Genomic DNA, 19,979 nt, shown 5'->3' on the forward strand with positions numbered 1-19,979 from the left:
GCTTTTTAAAGTGTTTAAATACTACAGGGTACTCAAATAACTGCTCATTTCACTAAAACATGACTATATTTAAGATTTTATAAAACACTTGTCTAGTTTTTGATGGTGTTTTTGGTGAAGTTTATGATTTGACTTCGTGGTTGGACACAGGCAGCAGACATAAACCCTGTCATGTTCTTGCACCAATAAATAGTGTCGCCTGCAGCAGTAGTTTAATGGATCTATTAAAATAACCAGTTTCTGTCCAAATCAGTTCCGCTGTGGAGCCAGCAGGGGGCATGCTGTCTCTTTTTGTATTCTAAAAGGTGGTCACTGATCAGGAGCGTCTGTAAGGTGACCTGAATTTCAAAATAAAAACCTGGGACATCCCCGGTTAATAAAATTGTGAAACGAGTGCGTAATTAAGGAACATGAGCTAGTATAGTGACATTTTCTTTGTGTTTTGGTCGTTTTTAAGCAGATTTTTTTGTATTTTACCTAAACAAATTACAATTTATGTAATTTACTGTTGGAAGGGATCAAATTGGTCAAAAATAGAGACAGCAGGGACATAGAGGTTTTGGATAAATCTGCTGGGACAGGGGACACAGAGAAACTCGTCCTGGGTCCCGGGTCAACAGGGGACGACTGGTCACTCTATGTTTCTGATCAGGACTGATGTGGTTCATTTTTATGAAGTTTAGTGGTAGTAAGTTTGTTCGGTCTTTTTGCAGCACTACAAAACAAAACAAAACTTAAAAGGGCTGTGCGATTATGGGAAAAAAAAATATTATCACGATTATTTTGGTCAATATTGAAATCACGATTATTCAAACAATTATTTTTTTTGTTAGATTCAGCATTTCTCTCTCCGAAAAACACTTTGTTAGTGATAATTTATGCAAAACTGTCAAATTGAAAATAAATATAGGCTACAAATATGCCTATGTACCTTAGAGCAGTTTTGTGATGTGTAAAACTAAAATAATACTTTGTAACATGAAATAAGGCATAGAAAAACATAAATGTATCCAAAATAAACTATATATATCCAGCTGTTCTATTTAAAAAAAAAAACAACATTTTAAATACACTTATTTATATTTTTAAAAAATCCCTAAATAAACTTTTGTTAAGCTTAAATTGATTCGACTCGATTATATGAGTTTGGAGATCATTTCACACACAAATCGAAAATCGCGATTTCGATCTGTTACACTTATGTAACAGATAATACTCCCTACAACTGTACAACAACTCACCCTTATGTAACAGATAATACTCCCTACAACTGTACAACAACTCACCCTTATGTACAGATAATACTCCTACAACTGACAACAACTACCCTTATGTAACAGATAATACTCCCTACAACTGTACAACAACTCACCTTATAAACACTGTAGTATAATACTCCTACAACTGTACAAACTCCCCTTGTGTAACGGATAATACTCCCTACAACTCCCTAACAGATAATACTCCCTATAACTGTACAACAACTCACCTTTATGTAACCGATAATACTCCCTACAACTGCACAACAACTCGCACTTATGTAACATATAATACTCCCTACAACTGTCAATCATCATATCATTGTTGTCTTTCTGTGATTTCTTGTATAAAGCTGAGATTTTATATTTTATTACTTACTTTTTCTATTTTATTTTGACTTTTACATTTACATTTTTATAATTATGTCTTATTTAACGCCCGTCGTTTGGTCTTTTTTGCTACTTATTTAGAATTTATTATTACAATTTTTATAGTTTTTTATTATTATTATTATTATTATTATTATTATTTATTATTATTATTTATTTATTTATTATATTGTGTGAGCTATTGTGCCCCAAAAATGTTCCTTGTGGATCAATAAAGTTTGTCTAAGTTTGAATGTAAAAATAAATAAATAAACTAATAAATAAATAAATAAAAACAATAGAAACAACAATGCATCAAATAATATTAACAATAACAATGTAAATGTCGATATTATATTAAATTTATTTTATTTTACGCTTATTTGAAACCGTTTTTAATAATGTACGCGCTGAAACTTTAGCCAAACCCGTGCGCGCCCCCGCGTGTCCTGCCGCGCGCCCCCGAGCCCTGCCACTTTCCCACGGACACGAACACGAGTGTGAGTCCGCTCTCCTCGCACCTTCCCCCGGCCTCCGTTTCACCGTCTCCCGGCACTTTTACCGCACCGGAGCTTTTGGGAATAACTCCGCTTCACTTTAACGGCGACTTCTCCCGACTTTTACCGCTTTAAAAGTTAGAAAAAGAGCGGAAAATGAGAGAGAGCGAGCCCGGGTAGCGACGCCGAGGCTTTGGGCTACTTTTAGCTTCTTAAAGGGACAGATCCGGGGCCGGCGCGGCGGAGGTCCGGGGAGGAGGAGGAGGAGGTCCGGCGTCGGTGCTCTGGGACTCGGAGCGCGGATTTTTCGGGGACGATCATGGAGCTGGACCCGGCGGCTGTGGACCTGGACTCGTTCCGCGGGGATCCTGTCGTGGAGCGGCTGCTGGAGGACGCGGTTTGCCAGCAGCAGGGTTGGCTCCGGGTGCACGGTAGGTCCCGGCGGGGGGAAGGGGGTGGGTTTGGTGGTGGTGGAGATCCCGGGGCGGTGCGTGTCGGACCGGGCAAGACCCAAAGGATAGACACAGTTTAGGTACTGTTCAGGCCCACAAAGTCCCCATTTAGACCTGGTTCTCTCTGGATTTGGTTAGTTCTGGTTAAGTTTGAGCCAACACCTGAAATAGACCATTGATTGTTTACACTTTAGTCCTGGTTTAGTCCTGGTTCAGTCCTTGTGTAGTCCTTGTATATTATTGTTTTGGTACTGGTTTTAGTCCTGTTTCAGTCCCACAAACTCCCTGTTTAGACCTGGTTCTGTCTTGATCAGGTCTTCGGTTAGTTCTGGTTAAGTTTGAGCCAACACCTGAAATAGACCATTGATTGTTGACACTTTAGTCCTGGTTCAGTCCTTGTTTCGGTCCTGCAAAGTCCCTTTTTAGTCCTGGTTTTAATCCTGGTTCAGTCCCACAAAGTTCCTTTTTAGACCTGGTTTTAATCCTGGTTCAGTCCCACAAAGTTCCTTTTTAGACCTGGTTTTGTCTTGATCTGGTCTTGGGTTAGTTTTGGTTAAGTTTTAGCCAACACCTGAAATAGACCATTGATTGTTGACACTTTAGTCCTGGTTCAGTTCTGATATAGTCCTGGTACAGGACTATATATCGGTCCTGCAAAGTCCCTGTTTAGTCCTGGTTCAGTCCTTGTCTAGTCCTGTTTCAGTCCTGGTTTTAATCCTGGTTCAGTCCCACAAAGTCCCTGTTTAGACCTGGTTTTGTTTTGATCTGGTCTTTGGTTAGTTCTGGTTAAGTTTTAGTCTACACCTGAAATAGACCATTGATTGTTTACATCCTAGTCCTGGTTTAGTTCTAATGTAGTCCTGGTTCAGTCCTTGTTTCCGTCCTGTAAAGTCCCTGTTTAGTCCTGGTTCAGTCCCACAAAAGTCCCTGTTCTGGTGAAGTTTTAGCCTACATCATTGTTTACACTTTAGTCCTGGTTCAGTCCTGGTTTAGTTCTGATGTAGTCCTGGTTTAGTTGTGATGTAGTCCCGGCACAGTTGTTGTTTCAGTCATGCAAAATCCCTGTTTAGTCCTGGTTTAGTTCTGATGTAGTCCTTGTTTCAGTCATGTAAAGTTCCTGTTTAGACCTGGTTTTGTTTGATCTGGTCTTGGGTTAGTTCTGGTTAAGTTTGAGCCAACACCTGAAATAAACCATTGAGTGTTTACACTTTAGTCCTGGTTGAGTCCTGGTTTAGTTTTGATTTAGTCCTGGTTCAGTCCTTGTGTAGTCCTGTTTTAGTTCTGGTTTTAATCCTGATTCAGTCCCACAAAGTCTGTTTTTGTCTGGATGAGGTCTTGGATTGGTTCTGGTTAAGTTTTAGCCTACATCATTGTTTACGCTTTAGTCCTGGTTCAGTCCTGGTTTAGTTCTGATGTAGTCCTTGTTTCAGTCCCACAAAGTCCCTCTTTAGACCTGGTTCTGTCTGGATGAGGTCTTGGGTTAGTTCTGGTTAAGTTTGAGCCAACACCTGAAATAGGCCATTGATTGTTTACACTTAAGTCCTGGTTCAGTCCCTGTTTGGTCCTGATTTAGTTTTTGTCGTCCTGATACAGTCCTTGTTTCAGTCCCACAAAGTCTCTGTTCAGACCTGGTTCGGTCTTGATCAGGTCTCAGGTTAGTTCTGGTTAAGTTCTAGCCTACACCTGAATTAGACCATTGATTGTTTACATCCTAGTCCTGGTTCAGTCCTGGTTTAGTTCTGATGTAGTCCTGTACAGTCCGTGTTTTAGTCCTGCAAAGTCCCTATTTAGTACTGGTTCAGTCCTGGTTCAGTCCTGAGTTGGTTCTGATGTAGTCCTGATAAAGTCCTTGTGTAGTCCTGTTTCAGTCCTGGTTATAATCCTGGTTCAGTCCCACAAAGTCCCTGTTTAGACCTGATTCTGTCTGGATCAGGTCTTGAGTTAGTTCTGGTTAAATTCTGGCCTACATCATTGTTTACACCTTAGTCCTGGTTTAGTTCTGATTAGTCCTGGTACAGTCCTTGTTATGGTCCTGTAAAAATGCCTGTTTAGTCCTGGTTTAGTCCTGGTTTAGTTCGGATGTAGTCCTTCTTTAGTCCTTGTGCAGTCCTGGTTCAGTCATTGCATAGTTTCTTTTTTTTTTTTAGTCTTGGTTTTAATCCTGGTTCAGTCCCACAGAGTCCCTGCTGAGACCTTGTTTAGTCTTGGTCAGGTCTTGGGTTAGCTCTGAGTTAGTTCTGGTTAAGTTCTTGTACTTGTCAGTCATGCTTGAGTCTACTCCAAAAATAGACTGTTGTTTGTTTACACGTGCTTGTTTTGATCTGGATTCTTTAGTCCTGGTTTGGTCCCGCGCTCTGGTCTAGTCCTCACGTTCATGCAGGAGAGTAGAGCAGTAAAGGTTGTCCTGGTTCAGCCCAGATTGGCCTAGTTGTCTGGGAGGAAGTGATTAGTTAGTGTCCTGGTTTAGTTCACTTTTTTAGTCCTGGTTCAGTTCTGGTGTGTGACTCGAAGTTCTGGTTTTGCCTATTTTTCAGTCCTGGTTTATTTCCCTTTTAAGTTGTGGTTTAGACCCTGGTTTAGACCCTGGTTTAGACCTGGTTTAGACCTGGTTTAGACCTGGTTTAGACCTGTTTAGACCCAGTTCAGTCGTGGTTTAGTCCTGATTCTATCCAGGTTTAGTCTTCGTTTAGTCCTGGTTTAGCCCTGGTTTAGTCCTGGTTTAGCCCTGGTTCAGTCCTTGTTCAGTCCTGGTTTAGTCCTGGTTTAGACCCAGTTTAGACCCAATTCAGTCATGGTTTAGGCCTGGTTTAGGCCTGGTTTAGTCCTGGTTTAGTCCTGGTTTGGCCCTAGTGACTGGAGCGGTGAGTTTGACAACAGGTCCACAAACTGAACCCTGTGAGAAAAGAGCCACAGTCTGAGCAGCTCAGGTTTCCACAGCAGCTGGAGCCTGACCCTGACCCCACTCAGACCAGGACTAAACCAGGACTAAACCAGGACTAAACCAGGACTAAACCAGGATTAAACCAGGGCTAAAAAAAAAGGACTGAAAAAAAGGACTGAACCAGCGCTAAACCAGGACTAAACCAGGACTAAAGGACTGTTACAGGACTGTTACAGGACTGTTACAGGACTGGACTAAATTACAGGACCGGAAACCAGGACCAAACCAGGACCAGGGCCAAACCAGGACTGAACCAGGACTGAACCAGGACTGAACCAAACTAGGACTAAAAAAGGATTGTTCTCGGGCCAAACCAGGACTAAACCAGGACTAAACCAGGACTAAACCAGGACTAAACCAGGACTAAAGAAGGACCGTTCCATGGCTAAACCAAAAGCCCAATTTCCTCCACAAACAACATTTCAGAACATCTTTAAAAACATGTTCTAAAATGTGATTCTTGTATTAATTTATCAGCTCAGATTTCACTTGTTTTATCAGCTTTTCTTTGTGTTTTTAAAATATAAACTTTGAACAGAATCTCACTATTAAAACACAAATCACAAATCTGATTGCCGTGCAGAAAAATCGTTTCAGTTCTTGTGTAACGCCTCTGCTCTGGGCTGTTTCCACACACTCTCTGACTCTTCTGCTCTCGTCTGCAACATTGAGAAGTGACTCTGCTCTGTGACTCACTCCTGGGTCTGAGTGTCCAGTCCTGACTCCTCCTGACCCGTGACCAGACTCAGCACCGGACTCATGTTTTCCGCCTGCCGCGTCTTCAGAGCGTCCTAGTCTCCTGTCCCTGCCCTGTCTCTGCCCCTGCCCGTTCCCATGCCCCTGCCCCTGCCGTCACTATTCTGGGCTCCGTCTTTGTGCCTGAGCCTGTGGAGCCTGTGCGTCGAGGCCACATCCAGGCTCTGACGGGGCCGTGTCTCGTAAAAAGAGTGTGACTCACGACCTGTCAGACCCTGTCCCACACGTGACTGACTAGTAGGACTAAATATCTCGATATCTGTACAGGAAAAAATAACTATGGAAGATGAGAGGGGAATACAAATGCGACAACACACCAAAAAAAGCCACAACACACCAAAAAAAGCCACAACGGAAATGGCCGTGGGACTCTATTTTAATGCAAATGACGCAACAAATACAAACACCACAATGCAAATGCCACAACACATTAAAAAGCCACAACACATTGAGAAGCCACAACACATTAAAAAGCCACAACACATTGAGAAGCCACAACACATTAAAAAGCCACAACACATTAAAAGCCACAACACATTAAAACCACAACACACTAAAAGCCACAATACATTGAGAAGCCACAACACATTGAGAAGCCACAACATATTAAAAGCCACAACACATTAAAAAGCCACAATAGATTGAGAAGCCACAACACATTGAAGCACATCCACACATTATAAAGCCACAACACATTGAGAAGCCACAACCACAACACATTGAGAAGCCACAACACATTAAAAAGCCACAACACATTAAAAAGCCACAATTGAAAGCACAACACATTGAGAAGCCACAACACATTGAGAAGCCACAACACATTGAGAAGCCACAACACATTGAGAAGCCACAACACATTAAAAGCCACAACACATTGAAAAGCCACAACACATTGAGAAGCCACAACACATTGAGAAGCCACAACACATTGAGAAGCCACAACACATTGAGAAGCCACAACACATTGAGAAGCCACAACACATTGAGAAGCCACAAAACATTGAGAAGCCACAACACATAGAGAAGCCACAACACATCGAGAAGCCACAACACATTAAAAAGCCACAACACATTGAGAAGCCACAACACCTCAAAAAGCCCCTACACATCAAAAAGCCACAACACATCAAAAAGCCACAACACATCAAAAAGCCACAACGGAAGTGACCGCGGGACTGTATTTTCCGGCGGACCAATCAAGCGGCAAGTGAAGAAGAAGAACTACAACGTGAAAAGTAAAGGAACGGAGAAGTTGGAAACGTAAGAAAAAGTAATTTATTGTTTTATCATTATTCGTATCACGTTGTGGTTCTTCTTCTTCACTTGTCGCTTGATCGGTCCGTCGGAAAAGAGAGTCCCGCGGTCACTTCCGTTGTGGCTTTTTTGGTTTGTTGTGGCTTTTTGTTGTGTTGTCGCATTTGTATTTATTGTGACCCCTCTCGGCTTCCGTAAATAACCCCCTAAAACTACTGCAAAAACAAATCTGCCGAATCTTTTTTTTTATTGAAGTGCAAGAGGTAGTCAGTGCTTCTGCCACATTTAAGAGTACAAAAAAATCCCTAATTACTATATTTTCCGGGCTTTGAGGCGCTCTGGATTTTAAGGCGCACTGTCATTAAAAGGTCTATTTTCGAACTTTTTTCACAAATAAATAGGGCCCGACCGATATGGATTTTGTTGTGGCCGATATGATACCGATAAAATGGGAGTTGGAGCTGCCGATATATTTTAGTGATGTAAAAATTCACTGTAAATCTTGAATTGTTTAAAAAACTTAGGTTTGGCTCTAGTGGATTTTAAATTGGGTTTATTTAAGCAACATTTATTGTTATTCTGTCTCTTTACGTCATATTTACAGACAGTAGGTCAGACTAATGGCATTTTTGCATCACATTCTAGCTACTAGTGATGGGTATTCCAGTTCTTTGTAGAGAAGCGGCTCTTTTGGCTTGGCTCACTAAAAGCAGTTGGCTCTTTCGGCTCCCAAGCGGCTCTTCAGGACTGAAAAAGGACTAAACCAGATCTAAACCATGTGTAAAACAGGACTAAACCAGAACTGAACCAGGACTGAGTGTCGGGACTTTCCCTTTATCTCTCTCCTTCTCTCAAGCCCAAGATTAGTCCTGGTTTATTTATTTTATGCTGAACTACAGCCAAACATGCAAATTTTTTTCTATCCTATGCACACGCAGATTTCTGAAAGTTTCATTTTCTGTCGCTGTCAAACTACCACGAGTCTGCACGCGCTGTGAAGAGAAAAACAGTGAGAGAAAGAGAAAACCGGCTCCCGTCATTCGCTTCAAAGAGCCGGCTCTAAGAGCCGCTTCGTTCACGACCGACCCGTCACTGCTAGCTAGTAAAGAAACTACCGCTATTAGCCTTTAGCCGTAAATATGTGCGCGCCGCAGTAATTAATTATATGCACAAATTTCATAATTCACACGTCTATTCACAGCTCATTTACATATCAGTGCAGGTCCAGTAACAAATATACAGCCAATATAGTCACTTTACAACAGACCAATAGAAGAAAACAGCCTGTTTATGTGTGAGAGCTACAGCAGCTAACAATAACAAATGACCAAAACTAGCTTCAAAGTCGACATATTTCCAACACTCAGCGCTCACACAGGCTCCTCCTCACATCACAAATCTGCACTAATAAATGTCCTTTTAATCCAGATTCAAACCGATTGTCCGTAAAAAGAAAATAATCTCAGTGTTTGGATCTGTGTCTGCGAGTGTAAACAAACACAGGTGAGTGACGTGAGCTGACGTGAGTGACGTGACGTGAGTGACGTGACGTGAGTGACGTGACGTGAGTGACGTGACGTGAGTGACGTGACGTGAGTGACGTGAGTGACGTGACGTGAGTGACGTGACGTGAGTGACGTGACGTGTGTTCAGGGACAGTACGGACACACACACAGACAAATGACTCCGCAGATAAATACTGATGCAGAGCCACATATTAGGACAATTATCTGTCTGTAAATTGGATTAAATTAACATAATGTAGAGAGTCTAAACTTTATAACGAGGTATAACATGCCCACGTGAAATATCGGCCCCTATCAGCAAACATATCGGCCAATAGGCAATATGTCTCCAGGTTCCCATATCGCCCGATAATATTGGCCAACTGATATATCGGTCGGGCTCTAGAACAAAGTGCTTCTGTGACATTAATAAAAATAATACATATTGCCTTTTCATTCAAAATTAAATAAAAACAACTCAACTCAAGCTAAACTTTGCATTAATCCTGTTAACCGTACAATAACCAGAACCATGAGCTCCTTTAGCAGAGGAAGTGTGGGAGGTTCCTTATTTGAACAGATGTTCAAATAAGTTGCAACGGTAAGGAGCTCTGAGGTTTCCCACAATCCACTGCAGATCAAACCCAACGTTGTACAAATTACACTTCAGCAGATTATTAATTTAAATCTTCTGCATAAGTAAACTTTACGTGACTAAACTTTACAAAATATAAATCAATACTATAGAGCTACATCAGCCCGTTTGAGATTATAATGTGTTTAATGCAGCTTTGACGCATTTGTTTACATTTTACAGAAATAAAACTTAAAACCGCATGGCTCATTTGCATAAACTGAAGCGTTCGCTCAGCTCGCTCCTTGTGTTGCTGACGTGGTTCAGCTTCTGTCGGACTAAAGGACACGACTCAGTGGCATATGTGTGTTCTGTCCATGAGTTCATGTTGCTCTCTGTGACAGAGGATGTGCTGCTGTTGGCCTTGTCTGTAAATGATGGAAAAGGTTCATGGTGCTTGTAACTTTCTGCAATCACGGCAGTAGACACGTGCCTGCTGTTCATCCAACGTCTTAAAATCGAAGTATCTCCGTTTAATGGAGCCAGTTTTCCTTTTTTTGAGACGAGTTCTGTATCCTCCGGGCTGGTTTTGGGCTTCGCCGTGTTGAATGAGACACACGCGAGGGGAGCATGAGAGAGGAGGGATCACAAAAGCGAGGAGGCGGAGGCACGCGGGGACGAGTACAGAGACGGCAAACAAGCGAAGCGGCGAAATCTGAATATATAAGCATTATATCAATATATATACGATATGTCAAAATCCATATAGAGTTTTAAAAATATCTCAATATATTTAAAATATCGAGATATCGCCCACCCCTACTCGATATATTTTGCTATATCTCGATATATGATATATATCTCGATATATGTACAGGAAAAATAACCTCCGATACTACTGCAAAAACAAATATGCCAAATCTTTTTTATTGAAGTGCAAGAGGTGGTCAGTGCTTCTGCCACATTTAAGATTACAAAATTACATAAATAATAATTTAACTGTAGAATAAAAGAAATAATACATATTTCCTTCTTTTTATTTATAAATAAAACAACTCAACTCGAGCTCATCTTTGCATTAACTCTGTAACTGTACGAGAACCATGAGCTCCTTTAGCAGAGGAATCTCAGGAGTAGGGGTGGGCATGATTAATCGATAATTGATCATTAAGAATTTCATCGATTACATTAATTTTAATCGACAAACCGAATGTAGGTTGCTGTGCGTAGCGTGACCAAACAGGGTCCGTACATGTAGCTCTCTGCACTCAGAAGGAGCGAGCAAACAGAGACAGTCGGTCAGTCTGCAGCGTACTGAAGCACAAATGCGTATTTAATGATGATTTGTACAAGAAATTCCACGCTTTCCGTTGCGTTCGGTGGAGTGTGGGAGGCCATGTGCACAGTGTATAAAGCAGGAACATATGTTTCTGTGTCCAGTGGGAAAAAGCTTTGCCAGGTGAGAGTCGCTCAATGTCGATGACGAGTCCCCACCTCCCACCTCCCGTACGGTGTCCTGGTTTTGACAAACGCAAATATGGTCACACTAACCTGTATTCCACTGAATCATGTCTTTTAATCCAACAGAAAGAGCTGTAGTTTTATCTTCGCTGAGTTTATGTAAATTAGCGATGCGGTTTTAAGTTTCATTTCTGTGAGAGTTGCACAAAACTGAATTAAACACATTATAATCTCAAACGGATTGATGTGGCTCTAGAGTCGTTACGGTTTATATGTCGTAAAGTTGAATTTATTTATGCAGATTAGTAGTGCAGATAGTAATAATAATGATGATCATTTTAATATAAAAACGTTAATGATTAATCGATAATCGATCGTTAATTCTTCCGACTATCGATTAAGAAAATTTAATCGAATGCCCATTCCTACTCAGGAGGTTCATTATTTTAACAGGAACATGCCTGTACTGTTATAGCAGACTTTTATCATTTGGTCAAACTGAAAACTGGAGCTGATTCGTTTTGCTCTTAACCTTTGGCTCTGTTTTGAGAGAGTACGAAACATCAGAGCTTTATGAATTTATTTGTTCTAGAATAAATGATTTACTTTTGTTCTGAAATGACAGAGGGCATATTAAACTTAGCTCTGTTTGGTTTCAGAAGGATGGGCAGTTGCTCAGAGACGACCGCAAATATTGATCCTCAGGCCCACAGACGTAAACCTCCCACGTGCCGCAGCGTTTGTGAAATCACGGCATGTTTGTGCTGAGCCTGGATCAGTGTGTGGTGAAGGACCAGAGCCGCTCCTCCTGCTCCCGGGCCCGGTGCGGTCTTCACGTGTTCAGTCGCACACTCGCAGAGACGCGTGGGCCTTAAGTCCCGCTCTGGGGCTGTTTGTTCTGCAGGAAATCCTGTGAGGAGCCGCTCTTCCTCCACATCGTCCTCCACATCTGCCCCATTGTCCTTAAACATTGTCCTTAAACATTGTCCTTAGACATTGTCCTTAGACATTGTCGTGAGCCTCTGTCCTGGGCCAGATCTGTGTCCAAGCGGGACCAGAGGGCAGTGCACGTTTAGAGGTCCAGCATCAGTAGTGTGAGGGGGGATAGTAACCTTTAGGGATGTAACAATAACCAAAATATCATGATATCGTACCGTCAAAGTTCTCACAATAATATCATGGACCATCACAATATCATCATCATCATCTTTATTCCGGACTCAGGAACAGACAAGGACAGTGACAAAACAAAACAATAAACATTTATGTTTTTAAAGACAACCACACCGGTGTCTCCACATTAGGGATGGGTGTTCGATAAAATTTTCTTAAAGATTGTATAGAGGATTTTTTTAAGGGAAGAGAAATACAGCGACACTCCTTTTTCAAATGTTGTGCATGTGCAACACCACTTTCCTCCTCCACAGCTCCCTCGGTAGAAACATCTCCTCCAGCCTTTTTACTCTAGAAATCACGCTTGTTTACAGCCAGTGCACGTTCAGAATTACTGTTGAAGTGACCTGTCTAGAAGTAATTTAGCGACCGATGCATCAGTTTTTAGACCCTTCGTCTGTTTCAGTCGCGCCATCGCTGGAAGGAATCTCCAAGAATCACCTCAGTTTGTCTTCGCTCCTTTTCCCCTTCTCTTCTTCTTTCAGCGACCTCAAAAATTGACTTTCTTTTGCGGCGAACTGGTCATGGATTCTTAGGGAGTTTGATTGATGACCTAACAGCCAATAGATAAAGAGGGAGCCTCGTTATCTATTGGCTGATGTTTATCTGTTCTCACTATGTCCACTTTTGATAAATTTTCATTCTTTTTTTTTTTTTTTTTGGTCATCATAATTACAAGGCTGCTGCGTGTCTGTAATGGTATTTTAAACTTTCACTGACAATTTGAAACTTAAAAAAAAAAAATCCTCCATACAGCCTTTAATCGATCATCGGGAGAATTAACAATCGATTATCGATTAATCATTAACGTTTTTTATATTAAAATTATCATCATTATTATTAGTATCTGCACTACTCATCTGCATAAATAAATTCAACTTCACGACATATAAACTGTAACGACTCTAGAGCCACATCAGCCCATTTGAGATTATAATGTGTTTAATGCAGCTTTGCACAACTCTCACAGAAACAAAACTTAAAACCGCATGGCTCATTTGCATAAACTAAGCGAGGGGAAAAAAACTACAGCTCTTGTGTCGCTGATGCGGTTCAACTTCTGTTGGATTAAAGACATGACTCAGGTGAATACAGGTTAGTGTGACCATATTTGCGTTTGTCAAAACCAGGACACCGTACGGGAGGTGGGAGGTGGGGACTCGTCATCGACATTGCGCGACTCTCACCTGGTAAAACTTTTTCATGTTTTCGGTGTCCTGGTGAACTTTTTCCCACTGGACACCGAAACATGTGCTGCTTTATACACTGTGCACATGGATTCACACTTGTCTCGACCGGAACGGAAAACGGGGAATTTCTTGTACAAGTCATCGTTAAATACACATTTGCGCTTCGGCAAGTTGCAGACTGACCGACTGTTTGTGTTTCGCTCCTTCTGATGCACAGAGAGCTACATGTACAGACCTCTGTTTGGTCACGCTACGCACAGCAACCTACATTCGGTTTGTCGATTAAAAATGAACGTAATCGATGAAATTCTTAATGATCAATTATCGATTAATCCACTAATCATGCCCATCCCTACTCTACATACTGGACTGATACCTTATTGCACTGAATCTCAAATGTGTGAGTGACGTTATTATTTTCATTGTCTGATTTGTTCAGTCTGCAAATAAAACTACATTAAAATGCAGCTTGCAACTTGTTCACTCGTGCAGTAACAAACATTTCAGTCGCACTCATCCATCGTGGCTTTCTCAAAATATATTAAATTACAAGTCTCTTTGCTGAAATTAAGAGTTATGGTGCAGCAACAGCTAAAAATTACAGAGGGAACTACATAGACCATGATCCTTTGCTCCATTTCAGTGCAGACTACAAGAAGAAATAACAGTTCTAACACTTTTAAGTCTTAGTTAGTCTTAAGCTTTCTCAAAATATCGCAATAAATATCGTACCGTGAGATGCATATCGTGAAAATATCGTACAGAGATTTGGATATTGTTACATCCCTAATCGTGAGCTTTCCCACGATATCGCAGTAAATATCGTATCGTGAGACTTGGATATCGTTACAGTCCTAGTAACTTTACATTGGAACCTCCCAGGCAAAGCAGTAACACGTCCATGGACTGTGCAGAAATGTTACGTAGTGTTTCTTTACAGAAGAAAGACACAAAATGGAATATGTCCTTTTTAGATTTTCATCAAAATGACAGAATTCAAGGAAGCACAGAGCAGAATGTAGTGTCTTTAAATTGAGTCCAGTCCACAGCATCTCCTCTGACATGGCCTGTCCCTCTGTCCTCTGTCCCTCTGTCCTCTGTCCTCTGTCCTTCTGTCCTCTGTCCTCTCTACCTCTGTCCTTTGTCCTTTGTACCTCTGCTCCCTGTCTTCTGTGTCCTCTGTCCCTCTGTCCTTTGTACCTCTGCCTCTCGGCCCCTCTGTCCTCAACCCGTGTCCTCTGTCCCTCTGTCCTTCTATCTCTCTGTCCCTCTGCGTCCTCTGTCCCTCTGCGTCCTCTGTCCCTCTGCGTCCTCTGTCCATCTGCCCCTCTGTCCTTCTGCGTCCTCTGTCCCTCTGTCCTTCTGTCTCTCTGTCCCTCTGTCCCTCTGCGTCCTCTGTCCCTCTGTCCGTCTGCGTCCTCTGTCCTTCTGTCTCTCTGTCCCTCTGTCCTTCTGCGTCCTCTGTCCCTCTGTCCGTCTGCGTCCTCTGTCCCTCTGTCCTTCTGCGTCCTCTGTCCCTCTGTCCTTCTGCCTCTCTGTCCCCTGCGTCCTCTCTCCCTCTGGCCTCTGCCTTTCTCTCCTTCGTACCACTGACCTCTGTCCTCGGCCCCTGTGTCCTCTGCCTCTGTGTCTTCTGCGTCCTCTGTCCTCAACCCTGCTGTCCTTTGCCCCAGTGTCTTTTGTCCCTTTGTACTTTGTACTTCTTCCTTTCTGTCCTCTGCCCCTCTGTCTTCTGTGTCCTCTTCTCTGTCCCTCTGCCTGTCTTTACCTCTGCCACTCTGTCTTCGGCCTTCCGTCCCTTTGTCCTCTGCCCTTCTGCCCTTGTGCCCCTGGGTCCTCTGCCCCTTTGTCCTTCAAACTCTGCCCCTCTGTCCTTTGTCCTTCAAACTCTGCCCCTCTGTCCTTTGTCGCTCTGTTACCTCTGCCCCTCTGTCCTGTGCTTCCTCTGCCCTTCTGTCCTCTTGTCCCTCTGCCCCCATGTCCTTTGCGTCCTCTGTGTCCTCTGCCCCTCTGTTTTCTATCCTCTGTTCTCTGTCCTCTGTCCATTGTACTTTGTACCCCTGCCCCTCTGTCCTCTGCCCTCCGTCCCTCTGTGTCCTCTGCCCCTCCGTCCTCTGCCTCCTCTGTCCTCTGCCCTGTCCCCTCCTCGTCCCTCTGTGTCCTCTGCCCTCCGTCCCTCTGTGTCCTCTGCCCCTCTGCCCCTCCGTCCTCTGCCCTCCGTCCCTCTGTGTCCTCTGCCCCTGTGTCCCCTGCCCTGCGTCCCTCCCCTCTGCCCCGGTGGCTGTAGTTATTCCTGTCCCCTGCAGAGGAAGCAGCTCTGTGCTCCGCTCGCGTCCCCTGTGGGTGGGGGACTCCTGTCTGTGAGGAAACGGACAGAATTCCACTGCAGCGTGACGTCCAAAACCTCGACCGACCCGCAGCCTCACACCTCCCCCCCCCGGACCCCAAATGTCCCACGGTGCAGCTTTAAACGACTCCCTCTCCGCGGAGACGAGCAGGTGACTCAGCCTGACCGAGTGTGATTAAGTAATAAACCCCTGTAATTGAATCGGCAGATCTTCCACCACAAACATGAGCGGGCTGCGTGTTTTGCTCTTCTGCTCCTGACCCGTGGCTCCGCTCGTGCAGCCACACCCCTGAGCAGGAACCACCGCGCCTCCTGTTTGTGCGTGTCCACGTGCTCCACATGGTGTGCACATGTCCCACACTGCACCAGGGCAAACAAGTGCACCCAGCTCTGAGCTCTGTGGGCAGATTTACGCTCATTTCATTGGAGTGGATCAGTGTTTGCCGAACTTTTTGAAAATGACAAAATAAAGGTGGATTTGACCATTATTGAACTTTAATGAGGGTATTTTATTGTTGACTGAGTGATCCTGTCTCTCTGAACAATTAGTATTAAACAGTGAAAAAAAAAAGTAATTGAACGAGCAATAAAAGGATCCATAAGTCGCCTATTTGGACATTAAATTTAGCCCATTTCTTTTTCTTTTCAACAATCAGTTGAACCTGCAATATTGGAACAAAATAGTCTGTAGAACTATTGCAGACGTACTGTATTTTCTGGAGTATAAGTCGCACCAGCCAAAAAATGTGTAATGAGGAAGAAAAAAACATGTAAGTCGCACTTTTTGGGGAAATGTGTTTTATAAAATCGGAGACCAGGAACTGACATTTCGTCATGAATGGCAAGTTCTAGTAATAACAGTAGAACAGAGAACAAAAAACTGTTAACGTCACATATGAACAGTTCTTCAGATAAACTATAACATAAACAACAGAACAGAACAAGTTTAACAAACTCTCCATCTCACTCCAAATCACTAAATCCATTCAATTCTTCATCCTCGGTGTCACTTCTGAGCAACTCCATGACCTCCAGAGGTAAACAGAGCGCCGCTTCCTCTTCTGTGTCGCTGTCGTCAGACTCAGCATCAGTTCCAGTTAGAATTATTCCGGCCTTTCTGAATCCCGACAGGATGGTTTCGGTGTCACTGGAGTTCAGGCTTTGTCGATCCATTCAGTGACTTCAGGAAAAGTTTCATGGTGCATCCTCCCAGTTACCATGAAGCTGTGTTCTCCATCCCCGCTTTCCACCAGTCCCTCACAAGTTTCTCGCTTACTCCAAACTTTCTTTCTGCTTCAGATTTGGGCCTAAAGTGATCAAGAGTCTCACCAGAGCACTAGAGGGCAGCACTGCATGTTGCCAATACGATACATACCTCGATACAGTGCATTTTCCATTTGATACGATAAATTTCAAATCAGTTCGATACAGTTCAATCAAAAAATGAAGCCTAAATCATGACTGTGATGCTAAAAGTCTTTGTTAAACCACTTCTTGTGCAAAGTGAATATGAAAATTTCAACCACAAAAACAGTGAAAATGTCAAATGTCACATCTCTAAACAAGCAACAAAGCTGTAGCTCTGTAACAAAATTATTTAGTAAGATATACCAAAAAATAGAGGTGTGCAAAAATATTGAAATATCAATATATTATATTGTTTAATTTGATGATACAGTATCGATATTGTGGGCTGCTGTATCGATATATCACCGAGAGCATTTTTAAGCATATTTTACTAAATTCATTTTGTGTAAGAGCTACAGTTGTGTTGACATTTTCACTGTTTTGATGAGTAAAATGGTTGTTTTTCATATTAACTTTGCACAAACTTGGTAGACTTTTATGATTTTGCCTTTGTTTTTCACTGAACCATATAGAATCGATTTGAAACATGTCATATCGAATCGTATTGAATCGAAAAGTGTATTGTATTGTGGCCTATATATCATATCGATAACTTCTTAACAATACCCAGCCCTACCAAATAATACTCTTGGTGATTTATCGATACAGCAGCCCACGATATCGATACTGTATCATCACATTAAACAATACGATATATAGATATTTTGATATTTTTGCACAGCCCTACTGCACGTCTGCTTCTGTATTTCTCATCGGAAAAAAAACCCCAACAACAACAAAAACATAATGTAGTGTAGACTCTATTCACGCTTACGTCACAAACCAGGAAGACGTTTGGAAACATGCGATGACGACTTCCGGCGTAGTTCCCGACTCTGGACTCACCGACCGACTGTGATCAAACCCACTGAAGTAAACGTGGTCAGTAGTAAAATAAAGACTGCATACAAATCTCTCGGTACGATATTTTGGAGAGGCTGATATAATTGTAGAAGTTTCTGCTTTTAAAATACCTTGAGAAGATTTTGGGGTGAATTATTTCCGTCATAATCCCAAGAATTCAAGTAAAACCATATTTCTTCATGTTGTCTGCGCTGAAATGAATCATGGGAGATGTAGTTCCAGATGTTTATAAACTGTTGCTACTATAAAACCATGCATTTAAGCAAAGAAACTTGTGATTCAGTATATTGTGATGGTCCATGATATTATTGTGAGACTTTTGACGATACGAAATCACAATATTTGACATTTAGGTGAAGAAAATTGGGCCATTTTTAAATTTTCCTAGATTTTGTCAGGCTTAATACTGCGAACGGAGCCCGCCGGAAGTTGTCATCGCAAGTTTCCAATCCTGGTTTGTGACGTAAGCGTGAACAGAGCCCCGTTAAGCGGACCCGAGTTTCATACAAATTCTCCGCTCTACAAGAACATCATGTCTAAGTCTTAACCACGCTGTTTGGCTGCGTTGGGACAGAGCTGTTACCACATGTAGTCTGAGCGAAACCACAGTTTGTCACAGCGCTGACAGCGGATTGGACGACACGGCTCCACTGCACTTCCTCTGAAAACCAGCCGCTCGCTCGCTCACCCACTCCAAAAGCGGAACCAAACGAAAGCTGCTCTGAAAGGGGTCTAAACCGGGACTCTAAACTCTAACTTCTGGACTAAACTGGGGCTCGTGGGCGACTGTAGGAGCATGGCCGCCGGCGTGGGAAAGGAGTCGCTGTACAGGAGGCTGTTCAGAGCGAAGAAGGAGAGGAGAGTCAGACCGGAGTTTGTGCGCTCCATGTCTGACCCGGTCGAACGCACAGGGGAGAGACTGCACGATTCTGCCTGGAGGTTCTCAACTCTACAACCCAACAGGAGCGGCTCTGGTGGGTAGGGGGCTCAAAAGTATCGAGAATCGGGCACGAATCGGTACTAAAATGTATCTCGAAACTAGATACTCATTCGTAAAGGTGTACAAAAATATTGAATCTAGGGCTGGGTATCATTAAGTAGTTGCCGATACGATACATACCTCGATTCATAGCCCACGATACGATACATACCTCAACAGTGTACTTTTGGTTCGATATGATATATTTCAAACCGATTCGATGCTGTTCAGTAAAAACACAAAAGGCTAAATCGTTGGCTGTGACACTAAAAGTCTTTGTTAAACCACTTCTTGTGCAAAGTTCATATGAAACACAAACATTTTAATCATAAAAACTGTGAAAATGTCAAACGTGTCGCATAAATGAGTTTCCTTCCTCTAAATAAGCAATAAAACTGTAGCTCTGAAACAAAATAATTTACTCTTTGCGATATATCGATAGAGCAGCCCACAATATTGATACTGTATCATCACATTAAACATCAATATTTCGATATTTCTGCACAACCCTAATTGTATCATTTAATTTAATGATACAGTATCGATATCGTGGGTATTTTTTGATATATTTTACTAAATAATTTTGTTATAGTGTGAGTTTTGTTCTTCTTTTATGGAACACATTCTAAATTTTCAAAATTTTTATGAACTTTGCACAAGAAGTGGTTTAACAAAGACTTTTAGTATCACAGTCAAGATTTAGCCTTTATTTTTTATTAAACCATATCAAATCGATTTGAAATACGTCGTACTGAATCATATCTAATCGTAAGATCACTGTCTTGGTCTTGTCTCAGTCTCGGCCTTTAAAAATCTCTGCCTTGTCTCAGTCTCGGCCTTTAAAAGTCTTGGTTTTGTCTCAGTCTCGGTCTCGGCCTTTAAAAGTCTCGATCTTGTCTCAGTCTCGGCCGTTAAAAATCTCGGTCTTGTCTCAGTCTCGGCCTTTAAAAG

General features: G+C 42.4%; 1 protein-coding gene across 2 annotated transcripts in view; it reads left to right on the plus strand.

The window, feature by feature from the left end:
• The first annotated feature begins 2,117 nt into the window (after window positions 1-2,117).
• rasal2 (RAS protein activator like 2) overlaps window positions 2,118-19,979 on the plus strand; it is a 67,125-nt gene continuing 49,263 nt past the window's right edge. Inside the window, exon 1 of one of the 2 annotated variants that reach the window (XM_055151446.1) lies at window positions 2,118-2,556. In XM_055151446.1, coding sequence (XP_055007421.1) covers window positions 2,445-2,556 — 112 coding nt within the window. In that variant the 5' untranslated portion in view covers window positions 2,118-2,444. Of the gene's footprint in view, window positions 2,557-18,515; window positions 19,024-19,979 lie in introns of those variants that run through there. The other variant, XM_055151445.1, reaches the window with a different exon arrangement.

Source organism: Boleophthalmus pectinirostris, unplaced genomic scaffold (assembly GCF_026225935.1).
Source record: "Boleophthalmus pectinirostris isolate CB_2022bp ecotype Guang Dong unplaced genomic scaffold, ASM2622593v1 HiC_scaffold_16, whole genome shotgun sequence".
NCBI lineage: Eukaryota > Metazoa > Chordata > Actinopteri > Gobiiformes > Gobiidae > Boleophthalmus > Boleophthalmus pectinirostris.